Source organism: Pelophylax lessonae (assembly GCF_965119305.1).
Source record: "Pelophylax lessonae genome assembly, chromosome: 2".
NCBI lineage: Eukaryota > Metazoa > Chordata > Amphibia > Anura > Ranidae > Pelophylax > Pelophylax lessonae.
The window spans coordinates 726,489,633-726,507,765 of NC_138769.1; the positions used below are offsets into that span (position 1 = coordinate 726,489,633).

The following is an 18,133-nucleotide window of genomic DNA, read 5'->3' on the forward strand; positions in this document are numbered from 1 at the left end:
ATTTTGATCGATCAGATCATGACTTTGTATGGGGAAAGCAGAGATGCGACTGATAACTCACCATGGTACTGTATATCCAACTATCAATCAAAGTCCACTTCTCCATGTGTTGCCTATCAATCAGATGGGTTGTGGACTATAGATGGATGATCCCTATTGGGAGAGATCAATGGGAAAAGAAATCGATCATTTATCAAAGCATGTATGGCCACCAGAAGAATGCAGGGAGCCCCCTTCATAGATCAGCAGGTAATCCCATGTCTCATTCCATCACAGATCCCAACAATTAGAGGATTACTCCTCATTTCTGCACACTGAACATTCTAGAGGACCTTTTCCATCCCTTTAGTCCCTGTAGGGTCGTACTGGCGGAGAAAACGCAGACGAGACCTTTGTGTCCCACGCCTGGACACCATAGTTTAGGGGGATGGTTGTGCTAGGGTGAAAGCCAGCCCACATTACACAGACATTGTTCCCCCAGGCCCCAGGCAGCAAGGCTCGTCGTGGGAACAATGACCAGCTCTCAGGACGACAGCGATGTCCTGCAGATGACAGCAGCCGAGGGCTCTCTCGGGGAGGAGGCCCAGCAGCCCCCCGCGGACGCCGAAGGGGGAGCCCCGAGTCCGTTGGCGCCCGTGAGAGTCCGGCAGCCCCGCATGTTCAGGAGGCGTGCGTACCTTTTGGACGAGCTGTCCGACGACGAGGTGGTGAGGAGGTACCGGCTCAACCGTTCTGCCATCCAAGAGCTCTTCGAGCTGGTCGGCGAGGACCTGGAGCCACAGACCAGGAGGAATAAGGCTCTGCCCGGGATGTGCAAGCTGCTAGCGGTCTTGTACTTCTTGGGCAACGCCACCTTCCAGCCGGTCACCTCGCTCCTCATCGGTATGAGCCAGCCGACCTTCTCCAGGATCCTCAAGCAGGTGGTGGAGGCCATTCTCAAGCACTCCAGGCGCCTCATCCATTTCCCCTCGTCCTCAGCGGACTGGCAGAGGGTGAAGCAGGACTTCTTCCTTTTGGGGGGGATGCCAAACTGCCTGGGCGCCATCGACTGCACCCACATCGCCCTGGCGCCGCCGCGGGAGAGGGAGGAGGTGTTCCGCAACTGGAAGGACTTCCACTCCCTCAACGTGCAGGTGGTGTGCGATTCCCACCTGCGCATCATGAGCGTCAACGCCGCCTTTCCGGGCAGCTGCCACAACTCCTACATCCTGCGGCAGTCCGCCCTTTACGACAAGTTCACGCAGAGGCAGATGCCGGACGGATGGCTCGTGGGTAAGCCGCTTGCACGCGCGCTCCTGGAAAATTAAAGGCCAGCTCCGGCCCAAATGTTATTTTTTTTCAGTTTTGGATGGAGTGGGGAAGGGTTAAAACCCCTGTCAGGTTCTAAAGAGGAGCTCCAGGCTCCCCCCCCCCAAAAAAAAAAAAACATTAAGAGCCCATTCACACTGCCGCGACTTGTCAGGCGACTTGCCAGCCTGAAAAGTCGCGGTCCGTTGACTGCTACAGGACCCCTTCTAATAGGAGCGACACAAGTTGCTCCGACTTAGAAAAAGGTTCCTGTACTACTTCGGGGCGACCTCGGAGTGACATGCATAGACATTCATTATATGAAGTCCGTGCAAGTCGCGCCGAAGTCACGGTGCACAGCAGTGCACGCGACTTCACAGGTCGCCCCCCCGAAGTCGTGCCGCTTCAGTGTGAACCGGCACTAAAAGTCAGCAGCTACAAATACTGTACAACACTTACCTGTCCAGGGATTCAGCGATGTCCTCACCCGAGCCAATTCCTCAATCGGCTTCAGGGGTTGGGCGCCGACATCTCAAGTAAGGGAAACCGGAAGTGACGTCTTGCAGCTTCATAGCCAGGTTTCCTACCGCACATACATGAGCCACGCTGTGCTTTGTGAATGGTCCCGCTGTCTTCTGGGACCTGTGTGTGCGTTCCAGAAGACTGCAAGGTAAGTAGAGAGGGCCGAACGTCCGCTCAGATCGCCACAACGCATCTGACCGGAAGTAAGAAAGATGCGATGTCAAAACCAGGTACCCCCGCGCCCCCAAAAAAAGTTTCAAATGTGGCAGTGGAGGGTGCAAACAAGTGGAACTTCCCCTTTTGGGTGATGTTCCGCTTTAACCACCTTGCTGCCCGCCTACTGTCAAATGACGGCGGAGCGGTGCGGCTCTCGTTCTGGGACGCCGTCATATGACGGCGCACCAGAACGACCACTCTCGTGCGCCAGCGGGGGCGAGCAGTGCGGCTATCGAGGCCGTGCCGCATTACTAGGACACGGAGTGACCCCGATCTTGGTATAGAGCCAATGACATGGCTCTTTACCCATCGGCTTAGCGGTCACAGCCGGTCACATGTCAATGAGGAAGTGGTGTTTATCGGCTCTCCTCGCCTCACGCTGTGTGTGGCGAGGAGAGCCGATCAGTGGCTCTTCCTCAGAGGGGAGAATAGGACAGGTAATCAGGGCACTGATCATCAGTGCCCTGATTACTGTGAAGTAAAAAAACGTGCCCAAAGGTCCCCCCAACCAATGCCCATCAGTGCCCACAGTGCCCACCATCAGTGCCCATAGTGCTGCCAGTCAGTGCCTGTTCATCTGTGCTGCCCATCAGTGTCACCTGTCAGTGCCCATCAGTGCTTATCAAGGCTGCCCATCAGTGCCACCTCTCAGTGCCGATGAGTGGCTCTTCCTCAGAGGGGAGAATAGGACAGGTAATCAGGGCACTGATCATCAGTGCCCTGATTACTGTGAAGTAAAAAAAACGTGCCCAAAAGTCCCCCCAACCAATGCCCATCAGTGCCCACAGTGCCCACCATCAGTGCCCATAGTGCTGCCAGTCAGTGCCTGCTCATCTGTGCTGCCCATCAGTGTCGCCCGTCAGTGCCCATCAGTGCTTATCAAGGCTGCCCATCAGTGCCACCTCTCAGTGCCCATCAGTGTGGCATATTAGTATCTCCTCATCAATGCCGCCTCATCAGTGCTTATCAAGGCTGCCCATCAGTGCCGCCCATCAGTGCCACCTCTCAGTGCCCATCAGTGCCACCTATCAGTGCCCATCAGTGTGGCATATTAGTATCTCCTCATCAATGCCGCCTCATCAGTGCTTATCAAGGCTGCCCATCAGTGCCACCTCTCAGTGCCTCCTATCAGTGCTCATCAGTGCCACCTACCAGTGCCTCCTATCAGTGCTCATCGGTGCCACCTACCAGTGCCCATCAGTGTGGCATATTAGTACCGCCTCATCAATGCCACCTCATCAGTGCCGCCTCATCAGTGCACATCAGTGAAGGAGAAACATTATTTTCAAAATTTACTCACAGAAAATAAGAAAAACCTTTTTTTTTTTTTTTTCAAAATTTTCTGTCTTTATTCTTTTTTTTTTTTTGTAAGAAATAAAAAACCCAGCAGTGATTAAATACCACCAAAAGAAAGCTCTATTTGTGTGAAACAAATGATAAAAATGTCATATGGGTACAGTGTAGCATGACCGCGCAATTGTCATTCAAAGTGCGACAGCACCGAAAGCTGAAAATTGGCCTGGGCAGGAAGGGGGTGAAAGGGCCCGGTATTGAAGTGGTTAAGTACCAAGTGTGTCCTCTTCAAGGGTATTTCCTGTTCTTCCTGTTGTGTGTGACACCCAGGAGGTGTGGAGAATTCCCCCCCTCAATGGGGACATTGACAGCAATATACATCTGTTCCTCCCCCACCCTACTGAAAAAAAAACGATCATTCAGTGTGACTTAAACGATTAAATTGAATAAAAATCCAAACAGCTCCTCCATTGGATCATCTAGGAAGCTCATAAATAATTTTAATATCTGCCGGTTGGTCGTGGCAGCATTCTGTCGATCGCTTCTGATCGATCGAATAATTATATGTGTGTGTGTTGCAGAACTCATCGTAATACAGATTGATGAGACACATCCAATCACTCTCCAAAGCTTGCCGTCTCAACCGCCGCAACATCTCCAGAATACGTCAATTCCTAACCAATGACACCACAAAGTGTCCTCTCCCTGGTCATCTCCTGCCTCTTCAGTCCATCATGAATGCCGATGCCAGACTCCTCCACCTTACCAACCGTTCAGCATCTGCTACCCCTCTCTGCCAATCTCTCCATTGGCTGCCACTCACCCAATAATTAAAATTCAAAATACTAACAACAACTTACAAAGCCGTCCACAACTCGGCCCCCAGATACATCACTAACCTAGTCTGAAAATACCAACCAAATTGTACTCTTCATTCCTCCCAAGACCTCCTGCTCTCTAGCTCTCTTCTCATCTTATTCCATGGTGGCCTCCAGGACTTCTTCAGAGCCTCTCCCATCCTTTGGAATTCCCTACCCCAATCTGTCTAACTCCCAACTCTATCCACTTATGGGCAATCCCTGAAAAGCCTTCTTTCCTGCCTCCACCTCACAACTGTACTTTTATTTTCTCCATCAACTCATCCCCCCCCCCTTATTACCTTTTCTATCACTTGACCCTCCCTTCTAGATTGTGAACTCGATCGAGCAGGGCCCTCTCCTTCCTCCTGTATTGTAACTGCACTGTCTGCCCTCACGTTGTAAAGCGCTGCACAAACTGTTGGTGCTATATAAATCCTGTACTATAATAATAATGATGATGAAACGATCAATTTCAACCAGTTCCTACCAAGGGTATGCATATTTGTTGGCCTTCTAGAATGGGGTGACCAGACGTCTGGTTTCCGGGGACAGCCCCCGGACTGAGGACACTGTCCCCTGGAGCAAGCCTGTCCCTGGTTTTGTCCCCAGATTCAGGGCCAGAATACAGTGGACAAGGTATCCCATGCTGCCTGAGAAACAGCCTGGTGGCTCGAATGCCGACGTCTCTGTGTATTATGCAGTCCTGTGCCCAGTAATCTGTGTATTATGCAGTCCTGTGCCCAGTGCTCTGTGTATTATGCAGTCCTGTGCCCAGTGCTCTGTGTATTATGCAGTCCTGTGCCCAGTGCTCTGTGAATTATGCAATCCTGTGCCCAGCGCTCTGTGTATTATGCAGTCCTGTGCCCAGCGCTCTGTGTGCTATGTAGTCCTGTACCCAGCACTCTGTGTATTATGCAGTCCTGTGCCCAGCTCTCTGTGTATTATGTAGTCCTGTGCCCAGCGCTCTGTGTATTATGCAGTCCTGTGCCCAGCGCTATGTGTGCTATGTAGTCCTGTGCCCAGCGCTCTGTGTATTATGCAGTCCTGTGGCCAGCGCTCTGTGTAATATGCAGTCCTGTGCCCACCGCTCTGTGTATTATGCAGTCCTGTGCCCAGCGCTCTGTGTATTATGCAGTCCTGTGCCCAGCTCTCTGTGTATTATGCAGTCCTGTGCCCAGCGCTCTGTGTATTATGCAGTCCTGTGCCCAGCGCTCTGTGTATTATGTAGTCCTGTGCCCAGCGCTCTGTGTATTATGCAGTCCTGTGGCCAGCGCTCTGTGTATTATGCAGTCCTGTGCCCAGCACTCTGTGTATTATGCATTCCTGTGCCCACCGCCCTGTGTAATATGCAGTCCTGTACCCACCACCTTGTGTATTATGCATTCCTGTGCCCAGCGCCCTGTGTAATATGCAGTCCTGTGCCCAGCGCCCTGTGTAATATGCAGTCCTGTGCCCAGCGCTCTGTGTATTATGTAGTCCTGTGCCCAGCGCTCTGTGTATTATGCAGTCCTGTACCCACCACCTTGTGTATTATGCATTCCTGTGCCCAGCGCCCTGTGTAATATGCATTCCTGTGCCCAGCGCCCTGTGTAATATGCAGTCCTGTGCCCAGCGCTCTGTGTATTATGTAGTCCTGTGCCCAGCGCTCTGTGTATTATGTAGTCCTGTGCCCAGCGCTCTGTGTATTATGTAGTCCTGTGCCCAGTGCTCTGTGTATTATGCAGTCCTGTACCCACCGCCCTGTGTAATATGCAGTCCTGTACCCACCACCTTGTGTATTATGCAGTCTTGTGCCCAGCACTCTGTAGTTTATGCAGTCCTGTGCCCAGGACTCTGTGTATTATGGAATCCTGTACCCAGTGCTTTGTGTGTTATGCAGTCCTGTGCCCACCGCTCTGTATATTATGCAGTCCTGTGCCCAGGACTCTGTAATATGCAGTCCTATACCTAGCACTCTGTGTATTATTTAATCATATGCCCAGAGCTCTGTGTATTATGCAGTCCTGTGCCCAGCACTCTGTGAATTATGCAATCCTGTGCCCAGCGTCTTGTGTATTATGTAGTTCTATGCCCAGCGCTCTGTGTATTATGTAGTTCTATGCCCAGCGCTCTGTGTATTAAGCAGTCCTATGCCCAGCGCTCTGTGTATTAAGCAGTCCTGTACCCAGCACTCTGTGTATTATGCAGTCCTGTGCCCAGCGCTCTGTGTATTATGTAGTCCTGTGCCCAGCGCTCTGTGTATTATGTAGTCCTGTGCCCAGCGCTCTGTGTATTAAGCAGTCCTGTGCCCAGCGCTCTGTGTATTAAGCAGTCCTGTGCCATTTGCCAATAAAAAAAAGTGTCCTCGGATTTCATTTAAAAAATCTGGTCACCTTATTCCAGAAACGTCTTGACACCGAACGGCGAGCTTTCCGATTGGGCGAGCTTATTAAGGACCAGGTCTATTTCTGACATTTGTTGTTTACAAGTTAAAATCAGTATTTTTAGCTAGAAAATTACTTGGAACCCTCAAACATTATATATATTTTTTTAGCAAAGGTTCTGGAGAATAAAATGGCGGTCGTTGCAATATTTTTTTTCACTCGGTATTTGCACAGTGATCTTTCAAACGCCATTTTCTTGGAAAAAATAAATTTCCCTGCATTTAAAAAAACGAAACTGTAAAGTTAGCCCAATTATTTTGTATATTGTGAGAGATGATGTCACGCTGAGGCTGAGTAAATAGATACCTAACATGTTACGGTATAAAATTGCGCACACTGGAATGGCAACAAACTGCGCTACTTAAAAATCTCCATAGGCGACGCTTTAAAAAATTTTAACGGTTACCAGTTTAGAGTTACAGAGGAGCTCTTTTTTTTTTTTTTAAAGTATTGCTCTCGCTCTTGCGATCGCGGCGTTACCTCTTATGTGTGGTTTGAACACTGTTTTCATTTGCGGGCGCGACTTACATATGCGGTCTCCTTCCTGCGTGAGCTCACGGCGACAGATGTGCTTTTAAAAAAAAAAAAAATTCCCTATTTAGTTTATTATTTCTTTTTTTTTTAGCAGTTTAAAAAAAAAAAAAAAAAATCTGATCACTTTTATTGCTGTCACAAGCAATGTAAACATCCCTTGTGACAGTAATAGGCAGTGACAGGTACTCTTTATGGGGGGATCGGGGGGAGGGGGGGGGGAATGTGACAGTAATAGGCAGTGACAGGTACTCTTTATGGAGGGATCGGGGGGAGGGGGGGAATATGATAGTAATAGGCAGTGACAGGTACTCTTTATGGAGGGATCGGGGGGGGGGGGGGGATGTGACAGTAATAGGCAGTGACAGGTACTCTTTATGGAGGGATCGGGGGGAATGTGACAGTAATAGGCAGTGACAGGTACTCTTTATGGAGGGATCGGGGGGGAGGGGGTTAATGTGACAGTAATAGGCAGTGACAGGTACTCTTTATGGAGGGATCGGGGGGGAGGGGGGGAATATGACAGTAATAGGCAGTGACGGGTACTCTTTATGGAGGGATCGGGGGGGGGGGAATGTGACAGTAATAGGCAGTGACAGGTACTCTTTATGGAGGGATCGGGGGGGAGGGTGGGAATGTGACAGTAATAGGCAGTGACAGGTACTCTTTATGGAGGGATCGGGGGGAGGGGGGGAATATGATAGTAATAGCCAGTGACAGGTATTCTTTATGGAGGGATCGGGGGGAGGGGGGGGGGAATGTGACAGTAATAGGCAGTGACAGGTACTCTTTATGGAGGGATCGGGGGGAGGGTGGGAATATGACAGTAATAGGCAGTGACAGGTACTCTTTATGGAGGGATCGGGGGAATGTGACAGTAATAGGCAGTGACAGGTACTCTTTATGGAGGGATCGGGGGGAGGGGGGGAATGTGACAGTAATAGGCAGTGACAGGTACTCTTTATGGAGGGATCGGGGGAATGTGACAGTAATAGGCAGTGACAGGTACTCTTTATGGAGGGATCGGGGGGAGGGGGGGAATGTGACAGTAATAGGCAGTGACAGGTACTCTTTATGGAGGGATCGGGGGGAGGGGGGGAATGTGACAGTAATAGGCAGTGACGGGTCCTCTTTATGGGGGGATCGGGGGGAGGGGGGAATATGATAGTAATAGGCAGTGACAGGTACTCTTTATGGAGGGATCGGGGGGGAGGGGGTTAATGTGACAGTAATAGGCAGTGACAGGTAATCTTTATGGAGGGATCGGGGGGGAGGGGGGAAATATGACAGTAATAGGCAGTGACAGGTACTCTTTATGGAGGGATCGGGGGGGAGGGGGGAAATATGACAGTAATAGGCAGTGACAGGTACTCTTTATGGAGGGATCGGGGGGGAGGGTGGGAATGTGACAGTAATAGGCAGTGACAGGTACTCTTTATGGGGGGGAGGGGGGGGGGGAGATGTGACAGTAATAGCAGTGACAGGTATTCTTTATGGAGGGATCAGGGGGGGGGGGGGGGGGAATGTGACAGTAATAGGCAGTGACAGGTCCTCTTTATGGAGGGATCGGGGGGAGGGGGGGAATGTGACAGTAATAGGCAGTGACAGGTACTCTTTATGGAGGGATCGGGGGGGGGGGGAGATGTGACAGTAATAGGCAGTGACAGGTACTCTTTATGGGGGGATCGGGGGGGAGGGGGGGAATATGACAGTAATAGGCAGTGACAGGTACTCTTTATGGAGGGATCGGGGGGAGGGGGGGAATATGACAGTAATAGGCAGTGACAGGTACTCTTTATGGAGGGATCGGGGGGAGGGGGGGAATGTGACAGTAATAGGCAGTGACAGGTACTCTTTATGGAGGGATCGGGGGGGGGGGGAGATGTGACAGTAATAGGCAGTGACAGGTACTCTTTATGGGGGGATCGGGGGGGAGGGGGGAATATGATAGTAATAGGCAGTGACAGGTACTCTTTATGGAGGGATCAGGGGGAGGGGGGGAATATGACAGTAATAGGCAGCGACAGGTACTCTTTATGGAGGGATCGGGGGGGGGGGGAGATGTGACAGTAATAGGCAGTGACAGGTACTCTTTATGGAGGGATCGGGGGGGAGGGGGGGAATGTGACAGTAATAGGCAGTGACAGGTACTCTTTATGGAGGGATCAGGGGGAGGGGGGGAATATGATAGTAATAGGCAGTGACAGGTATTCTTTATGGAGGGATCGGGGGGAGGGGGGGGATGTGACAGTAATAGGCAGTGACAGGTACTCTTTATGGAGGGATCAGGGGGAGGGGGGGAATATGACAGTAATAGGCAGCGACAGGTACTCTTTATGGAGGGATCGGGGGGGAGGGGGGGAATGTGACAGTAATAGGCAGTGACAGGTACTCTTTATGGAGGGATCAGGGGGAGGGGGGGAATATGACAGTAATAGGCAGCGACAGGTACTCTTTATGGAGGGATCGGGGGGGAGGGGGGGAATGTGACAGTAATAGGCAGTGACAGGTACTCTTTATGGAGGGATCAGGGGGAGGGGGGGAATATGATAGTAATAGGCAGTGACAGGTATTCTTTATGGAGGGATCGGGGGGAGGGGGGGGATGTGACAGTAATAGGCAGTGACAGGTACTCTTTATGGAGGGATCGGGGGGGAGGGGGGGAATGTGACAGTAATAGGCAGTGACAGGTACTCTTTATGGAGGGATCGGGGGGGGGGAATGTGACAGTAATAGGCAGTGACAGGTACTCTTTATGGAGGGATCGGGGGGGGGGGGGAAATGACAGTAATAGGCAGTGACAGGTATTCTTTATGGAGGGATCGGGGGGAGGGGGGGAATGTGACAGTAATAGGCAGTGACAGGTACTCTTTATGGAGGGATCAGGGGGAGGGGGGGAATATGACAGTAATAGGCAGCGACAGGTACTCTTTATGGAGGGATCGGGGGGGGGGGGAGATGTGACAGTAATAGGCAGTGACAGGTACTCTTTATGGAGGGATCGGGGGGGAGGGGGGGAATGTGACAGTAATAGGCAGTGACAGGTACTCTTTATGGAGGGATCGGGGGGGGGGGGGAATATGATAGTAATAGGCAGTGACAGGTCCTCTTTATGGAGGGATCGGGGGGGAGGGGGGGAATGTGACAGTAATAGGCAGTGACAGGTCCTCTTTATGGAGGGATCGGGGGGGAGGGGGGGAATGTGACAGTAATAGGCAGTGACAGGTACTCTTTATGGAGGGATCGGGGGGGGGGAATGTGACAGTAATAGGCAGTGACAGGTACTCTTTATGGAGGGATCGGGGGGGGGGGGGAAATGACAGTAATAGGCAGTGACAGGTACTCTTTATGGAGGGATCGGGGGGGGGGGGATGTGACAGTATTAGGCAGTGACAGGTACTCTTTATGGAGGGATCGGGGGGGAGGGTGGGAATATGACAGTAATAGGCAGTGACGGGTACTCTTTATGGAGGGATCGGGGGGGGGGAATGTGACAGTAATAGGCAGTGACAGGTACTCTTTATGGAGGGATCGGGGGGAATGTGACAGTAATAGGCAGTGACAGGTACTCTTTATGGAGGGATCGGGGGGGGGGGGGGGATGTGACAGTAATAGGCAGTGACAGGTACTCTTTATGGAGGGATCGGGGGGAATGTGACAGTAATAGGCAGTGACAGGTACTCTTTATGGAGGGATCGGGGGGGAGGGGGTTAATGTGACAGTAATAGGCAGTGACAGGTACTCTTTATGGAGGGATCGGGGGGGAGGGGGGGAATATGACAGTAATAGGCAGTGACGGGTACTCTTTATGGAGGGATCGGGGGGGGGGGAATGTGACAGTAATAGGCAGTGACAGGTACTCTTTATGGAGGGATCGGGGGGGAGGGTGGGAATGTGACAGTAATAGGCAGTGACAGGTACTCTTTATGGAGGGATCGGGGGGAGGGGGGGAATATGATAGTAATAGCCAGTGACAGGTATTCTTTATGGAGGGATCGGGGGGAGGGGGGGGGGAATGTGACAGTAATAGGCAGTGACAGGTACTCTTTATGGAGGGATCGGGGGGAGGGTGGGAATATGACAGTAATAGGCAGTGACAGGTACTCTTTATGGAGGGATCGGGGGAATGTGACAGTAATAGGCAGTGACAGGTACTCTTTATGGAGGGATCGGGGGGAGGGGGGGAATGTGACAGTAATAGGCAGTGACAGGTACTCTTTATGGAGGGATCGGGGGAATGTGACAGTAATAGGCAGTGACAGGTACTCTTTATGGAGGGATCGGGGGGAGGGGGGGAATGTGACAGTAATAGGCAGTGACAGGTACTCTTTATGGAGGGATCGGGGGGAGGGGGGGAATGTGACAGTAATAGGCAGTGACGGGTCCTCTTTATGGGGGGATCGGGGGGAGGGGGGAATATGATAGTAATAGGCAGTGACAGGTACTCTTTATGGAGGGATCGGGGGGGAGGGGGTTAATGTGACAGTAATAGGCAGTGACAGGTAATCTTTATGGAGGGATCGGGGGGGAGGGGGGAAATATGACAGTAATAGGCAGTGACAGGTACTCTTTATGGAGGGATCGGGGGGGAGGGGGGAAATATGACAGTAATAGGCAGTGACAGGTACTCTTTATGGAGGGATCGGGGGGGAGGGTGGGAATGTGACAGTAATAGGCAGTGACAGGTACTCTTTATGGGGGGGAGGGGGGGGGGGAGATGTGACAGTAATAGCAGTGACAGGTATTCTTTATGGAGGGATCAGGGGGGGGGGGGGGGGAATGTGACAGTAATAGGCAGTGACAGGTCCTCTTTATGGAGGGATCGGGGGGAGGGGGGGAATGTGACAGTAATAGGCAGTGACAGGTACTCTTTATGGAGGGATCGGGGGGGGGGGGGAATATGATAGTAATAGGCAGTGACAGGTACTCTTTATGGAGGGATCGGGGGGGAGGGGGGGAATATGACAGTAATAGGCAGTGACAGGTACTCTTTATGGAGGGATCGGGGGGAGGGGGGGAATGTGACAGTAATAGGCAGTGACAGGTACTCTTTATGGAGGGATCGGGGGGGGGGGGAGATGTGACAGTAATAGGCAGTGACAGGTACTCTTTATGGGGGGATCGGGGGGGAGGGGGGAATATGATAGTAATAGGCAGTGACAGGTACTCTTTATGGAGGGATCAGGGGGAGGGGGGGAATATGACAGTAATAGGCAGCGACAGGTACTCTTTATGGAGGGATCGGGGGGGGGGGGAGATGTGACAGTAATAGGCAGTGACAGGTACTCTTTATGGAGGGATCGGGGGGGAGGGGGGGAATGTGACAGTAATAGGCAGTGACAGGTACTCTTTATGGAGGGATCAGGGGGAGGGGGGGAATATGATAGTAATAGGCAGTGACAGGTATTCTTTATGGAGGGATCGGGGGGAGGGGGGGGATGTGACAGTAATAGGCAGTGACAGGTACTCTTTATGGAGGGATCGGGGGGGGGGAATGTGACAGTAATAGGCAGTGACAGGTACTCTTTATGGAGGGATCGGGGGGGGGGGGGAAATGACAGTAATAGGCAGTGACAGGTATTCTTTATGGAGGGATCGGGGGGAGGGGGGGAATGTGACAGTAATAGGCAGTGACAGGTACTCTTTATGGAGGGATCAGGGGGAGGGGGGGAATATGATAGTAATAGGCAGTGACAGGTATTCTTTATGGAGGGATCGGGGGGAGGGGGGGAATGTGACAGTAATAGGCAGTGACAGGTACTCTTTATGGAGGGATCAGGGGGAGGGGGGGAATATGACAGTAATAGGCAGCGACAGGTACTCTTTATGGAGGGATCGGGGGGGGGGGGGAGATGTGACAGTAATAGGCAGTGACAGGTACTCTTTATGGAGGGATCGGGGGGGAGGGGGGGAATGTGACAGTAATAGGCAGTGACAGGTACTCTTTATGGAGGGATCGGGGGGGGGGGGGAATATGATAGTAATAGGCAGTGACAGGTCCTCTTTATGGAGGGATCGGGGGGGAGGGGGGGAATGTGACAGTAATAGGCAGTGACAGGTCCTCTTTATGGAGGGATCGGGGGGGAGGGGGGGAATGTGACAGTAATAGGCAGTGACAGGTACTCTTTATGGAGGGATCGGGGGGGGGGAATGTGACAGTAATAGGCAGTGACAGGTACTCTTTATGGAGGGATCGGGGGGGGGGGGGAAATGACAGTAATAGGCAGTGACAGGTACTCTTTATGGAGGGATCGGGGGGGGGGGGGATGTGACAGTATTAGGCAGTGACAGGTACTCTTTATGGAGGGATCGGGGGGGAGGGTGGGAATATGACAGTAATAGGCAGTGACGGGTACTCTTTATGGAGGGATCGGGGGGGGGGGAATGTGACAGTAATAGGCAGTGACAGGTACTCTTTATGGAGGGATCGGGGGGGGGGGGAAATGACAGTAATAGGCAGTGACAGGTACTCTTTATGGAGGGATCGGGGGGGGGGGGGATGTGACAGTATTAGGCAGTGACAGGTACTCTTTATGGAGGGATCGGGGGGGAGGGGGGGAATATGACAGTAATAGGCAGTGACAGGTACTCTTTATGGAGGGATCGGGGGGGGGGGGAGATGTGACAGTAATAGGCAGTGACAGGTACTCTTTATGGAGGGATCGGGGGGGAGGGGGGGAATGTGACAGTAATAGGCAGTGACAGGTACTCTTTATGGAGGGATCAGGGGGAGGGGGGGAATATGACAGTAATAGGCAGCGACAGGTACTCTTTATGGAGGGATCGGGGGGGAGGGGGGGAATGTGACAGTAATAGGCAGTGACAGGTACTCTTTATGGAGGGATCGGGGGGGGGGAATGTGACAGTAATAGGCAGTGACAGGTACTCTTTATGGAGGGATCGGGGGGGGGGGGGGGAAATGACAGTAATAGGCAGTGACAGGTACTCTTTATGGAGGGATCGGGGGGAGGGGGGGAATGTGACAGTAATAGGCAGTGACAGGTACTCTTTATGGAGGGATCGGGGGGGGGGGGGGGATGTGACAGTAATAGGCAGTGACAGGTACTCTTTATGGAGGGATCGGGGGGGGGGAATGTGACAGTAATAGGCAGTGACAGGTACTCTTTATGGAGGGATCGGGGGGGGGGGAAATGACAGTAATAGGCAGTGACAGGTACTCTTTATGGAGGGATCGGGGGGGGGGGATGTGACAGTATTAGGCAGTGACAGGTACTCTTTATGGAGGGATCGGGGGGGAGGGGGGGAATATGACAGTAATAGGCAGTGACAGGTACTCTTTATGGAGGGATCGGGGGGGGGGGGAGATGTGACAGTAATAGGCAGTGACAGGTACTCTTTATGGAGGGATCGGGGGGGAGGGGGGGGAATGTGACAGTAATAGGCAGTGACAGGTACTCTTTATGGAGGGATCAGGGGGAGGGGGGGAATATGACAGTAATAGGCAGCGACAGGTACTCTTTATGGAGGGATCGGGGGGGGGGGGAGATGTGACAGTAATAGGCAGTGACAGGTACTCTTTATGGAGGGATCAGGGGGAGGGGGGGAATATGATAGTAATAGGCAGTGACAGGTATTCTTTATGGAGGGATCGGGGGGAGGGGGGGGATGTGACAGTAATAGGCAGTGACAGGTACTCTTTATGGAGGGATCGGGGGGGAGGGGGGGAATGTGACAGTAATAGGCAGTGACAGGTACTCTTTATGGAGGGATCGGGGGGGGGGAATGTGACAGTAATAGGCAGTGACAGGTACTCTTTATGGAGGGATCGGGGGGGGGGGGGAAATGACAGTAATAGGCAGTGACAGGTACTCTTTATGGAGGGATCGGGGGGGGGGGGGGATGTGACAGTATTAGGCAGTGACAGGTACTCTTTATGGAGAGATCGGGGGGAGGGGGGGATGTGACAGTAATAGGCAGTGACAGGTCCTCTTTATGGGGGGGAGGGGGGGGGGGAATGTGACAGTAATAGCAGTGACAGGTACTCTTTATGGAGGGATCGGGGGGGGGGGGGGGGGAATGTGACAGTAATAGGCAGTGACAGGTCCTCTTTATGGAGGGATCGGGGGGGAGGGGGGGAATATGACAGTAATAGGCAGTGACGGGTACTCTTTATGGAGGGATCGGGGGGGAGGGGGGAAATATGACAGTAATAGGCAGTGACGGGTACTCTTTATGGAGGGATCGGGGGGGGGGGGGGGGGAATGTGACAGTAATAGGCAGTGACAGGTACTCTTTATGGAGGGATCGGGGGGGAGGGGGGGAATATGACAGTAATAGGCAGTGACGGGTACTCTTTATGGAGGGATCGGGGGGGGGGGGGGAATGTGACAGTAATAGGCAGTGACAGGTACTCTTTATGGAGGGATCGGGGGGAGGGGGGGAATGTGACAGTAATAGGCAGTGACAGGTACTCTTTATGGAGGGATCGGGGGGAGGGGGGGAATGTGACAGTAATAGGCAGTGACAGGTACTCTTTATGGAGGGATCGGGGGGGGGGGGGGAATGTGACAGTAATAGGCAGTGACAGGTCCTCTTTATGGAGGGATCGGGGGGGAGGGGGGGAATATGACAGTAATAGGCAGTGACGGGTACTCTTTATGGAGGGATCGGGGGGGAGGGGGGAAATATGACAGTAATAGGCAGTGACGGGTACTCTTTATGGAGGGATCGGGGGGGGGGGGAATGTGACAGTAATAGGCAGTGACAGGTACTCTTTATGGAGGGATCGGGGGGGAGGGGGGGAATATGACAGTAATAGGCAGTGACGGGTACTCTTTATGGAGGGATCGGGGGGGGGGGGGAATGTGACAGTAATAGGCAGTGACAGGTACTCTTTATGGAGGGATCGGGGGGAGGGGGGGAATGTGACAGTAATAGGCAGTGACAGGTACTCTTTATGGAGGGATCGGGGGGAGGGGGGGAATGTGACAGTAATAGGCAGTGACAGGTACTCTTTATGGAGGGATCGGGGGGAGGGGGGGAATGTGACAGTAATAGGCAGTGATGGAGGGATCGGGAGACCCCAGACTCCTCGACTGCACTTCAAAGTATTTAAAATGCTGAAATTGGCATTTTTCAATACTGACAGTTTTTTAAATTTGGCGCCGTTAGCCGCCCAGTAAGTGGCGTCATGACGTCGCTTTCCGGGTTAATACATTGGAGACCTGATCTCAGCCGAATCCGGCTTTGATCGGGACTCCAACCAGCCGGTGGACATGCCGGCTGGCTGCTCGGGTCTCCCCGGTGGGAGGGGAGACCCGGGCAGAGCCCTGGAAGGCAGCGGGAGAGGGGGGACATCCCCTCCCGCTTGCTGGGATAGCGGTTGAGCAGTTCCTAAGCCGCATCCGACTGTTATCTTCTGAAAGCCGCCTGCCGGCTCTAAAGAACGGTACAGAGGTGATGCCTGCAGCTGCAGATCATCCCGCTACAACCAATTCTCGAAGGCACTGATGTGGGCAAGAAGGCCTGGCTCGCATTCTTCACTCTAATTCATCCCAAAGGTGTTGTGTCGGGTTTTAGGGCCAGACTCTGTGCAGGCCAATCAAGTTCCTCCACCCCAAACTCACTCATCCATGTCTTTATGGGCCTTGCTTTGTGCATTGGGGTGCAGTCATGTTGGAACAGGAAGGGGCCATCCCCAAACTGTTCCTACAAAGTTGGGAGAATGAAATTGGCCAAAATGTATTGGTATGCTGATGCCTTAAGAGTTCCCTTCACTAGAACTCAGGGGCCAAGCCCAACCCTTGAAAAACAACCCCACACCATAATCCCCCTCCACCAGGGGCGTAACTACAGGGGTTGCAGGGGTTGCAATCGCTACCGGGCCCCATGCTCCAGGGGGCCCGGTAGCAAACCAGTGGGTGAACTTCCAGGATCGCAAAGGTCACACTTGCGACCGGACCCTGGCATTGCACCACTGTGGGGAGGCCCCAAGATTGCAGGAAGGGGGCCCACAAGATTGCAGGAAGGGGGCCCACTGCAGAACCTGTGAAAGGACCGTAATAAAAGGCCATGCAACGAGTGTAAAGAGCCCCAGGATTAGTGGGAAGAGCCCTGGGCTTGAAGGTAAGGGCCAGGGGTCTGGGTGGCCCTTCATGGTTTCTTGCATCAGGGCCCTGAAGGTTCTAGTTACGCCTCTGCCCTCCACCAAATGATTTGGGCCAATGCACAAAGCAAGGTCCATGAAGACATGGATGAGCGAGTTTGGGGTGGAGGAACTTGACTGGAGCTTGCATCCCATTTTAATAAATGATAGATCAGCTGTATGTCACTTGTGCCTGGATTGAACTCCAGTTGTCACGTGAATGGCCACCAGATAGCGGTAGAAACCTTCCAGGGCTTCTAATTCTTTACCACTCTATCCAAAACTAAAGAGGAACATGTTGGCTGGTCGTAGAAAAACATTTTCCTTTCTGTGCCCTACAGGCCATGCGGGATACGGGACTCAACCATGGCTGATGACTCCGCTGACGACTCCAGAGACGGCAGCAGAATCTCGGTACAATCGTGCTCAGCAGAAAACTCGCCAGTGTCTAGAACGACTCTTTGGGGTCTGGAAATCGCGCTTCCGATGCCTCTCGTCCACAGGCAAACTGCTCTACGCGCCCACCAGGGTGGCCGAACTTGTCATTGTTTGCGCGGCGCTCCACAACCTGGCTTGCAAGCACGGAGCGCCACAGGACATCGACGACAACCTGCAAGCGGAGGATGAGGGACCGGCTGCTGACGACGAGGAGTCCTCGGAGGCAGGGCTCAGAAAGAGGGCGGAGCTGATCGCCTCCCACTTCAGTTGTGAGTATATAAGTATATATTCTTTAAAGCAGCAGTAGGCAACCTTTGAGAGGCGGAGGTCTACCTGAACAACATGAAAGAGATCACAGATCACCGGGGTGCCACCCCCTTTTTTGTTTGTACAGAAATTAACTAGCAAGGCCCAACTAAATAATAAGGAAAACTTAGAAAAAGATAATAAAACAAATG

General features: G+C 52.6%; 1 protein-coding gene across 2 annotated transcripts in view; it reads left to right on the forward strand.

Annotated features, from left to right (window-relative positions):
* Positions 1 to 306: 306 nt before the first annotated feature.
* LOC309545541 (putative nuclease HARBI1) overlaps positions 307 to 18,133 on the forward strand; it is a 59,194-nt gene continuing 41,367 nt past the window's right edge. Inside the window, exons 1-2 of one of the 2 annotated variants that reach the window (XM_082244753.1) lie at positions 307 to 1,272; positions 17,579 to 17,944. In XM_082244753.1, the coding sequence (XP_082100879.1) occupies positions 513 to 1,272; positions 17,579 to 17,944 (1,126 nt within the window). In that variant the 5' untranslated portion in view covers positions 307 to 512. The remainder of the gene's footprint in view (positions 1,273 to 17,578; positions 17,945 to 18,133) is intronic. The other variant, XM_082244752.1, reaches the window with a different exon arrangement.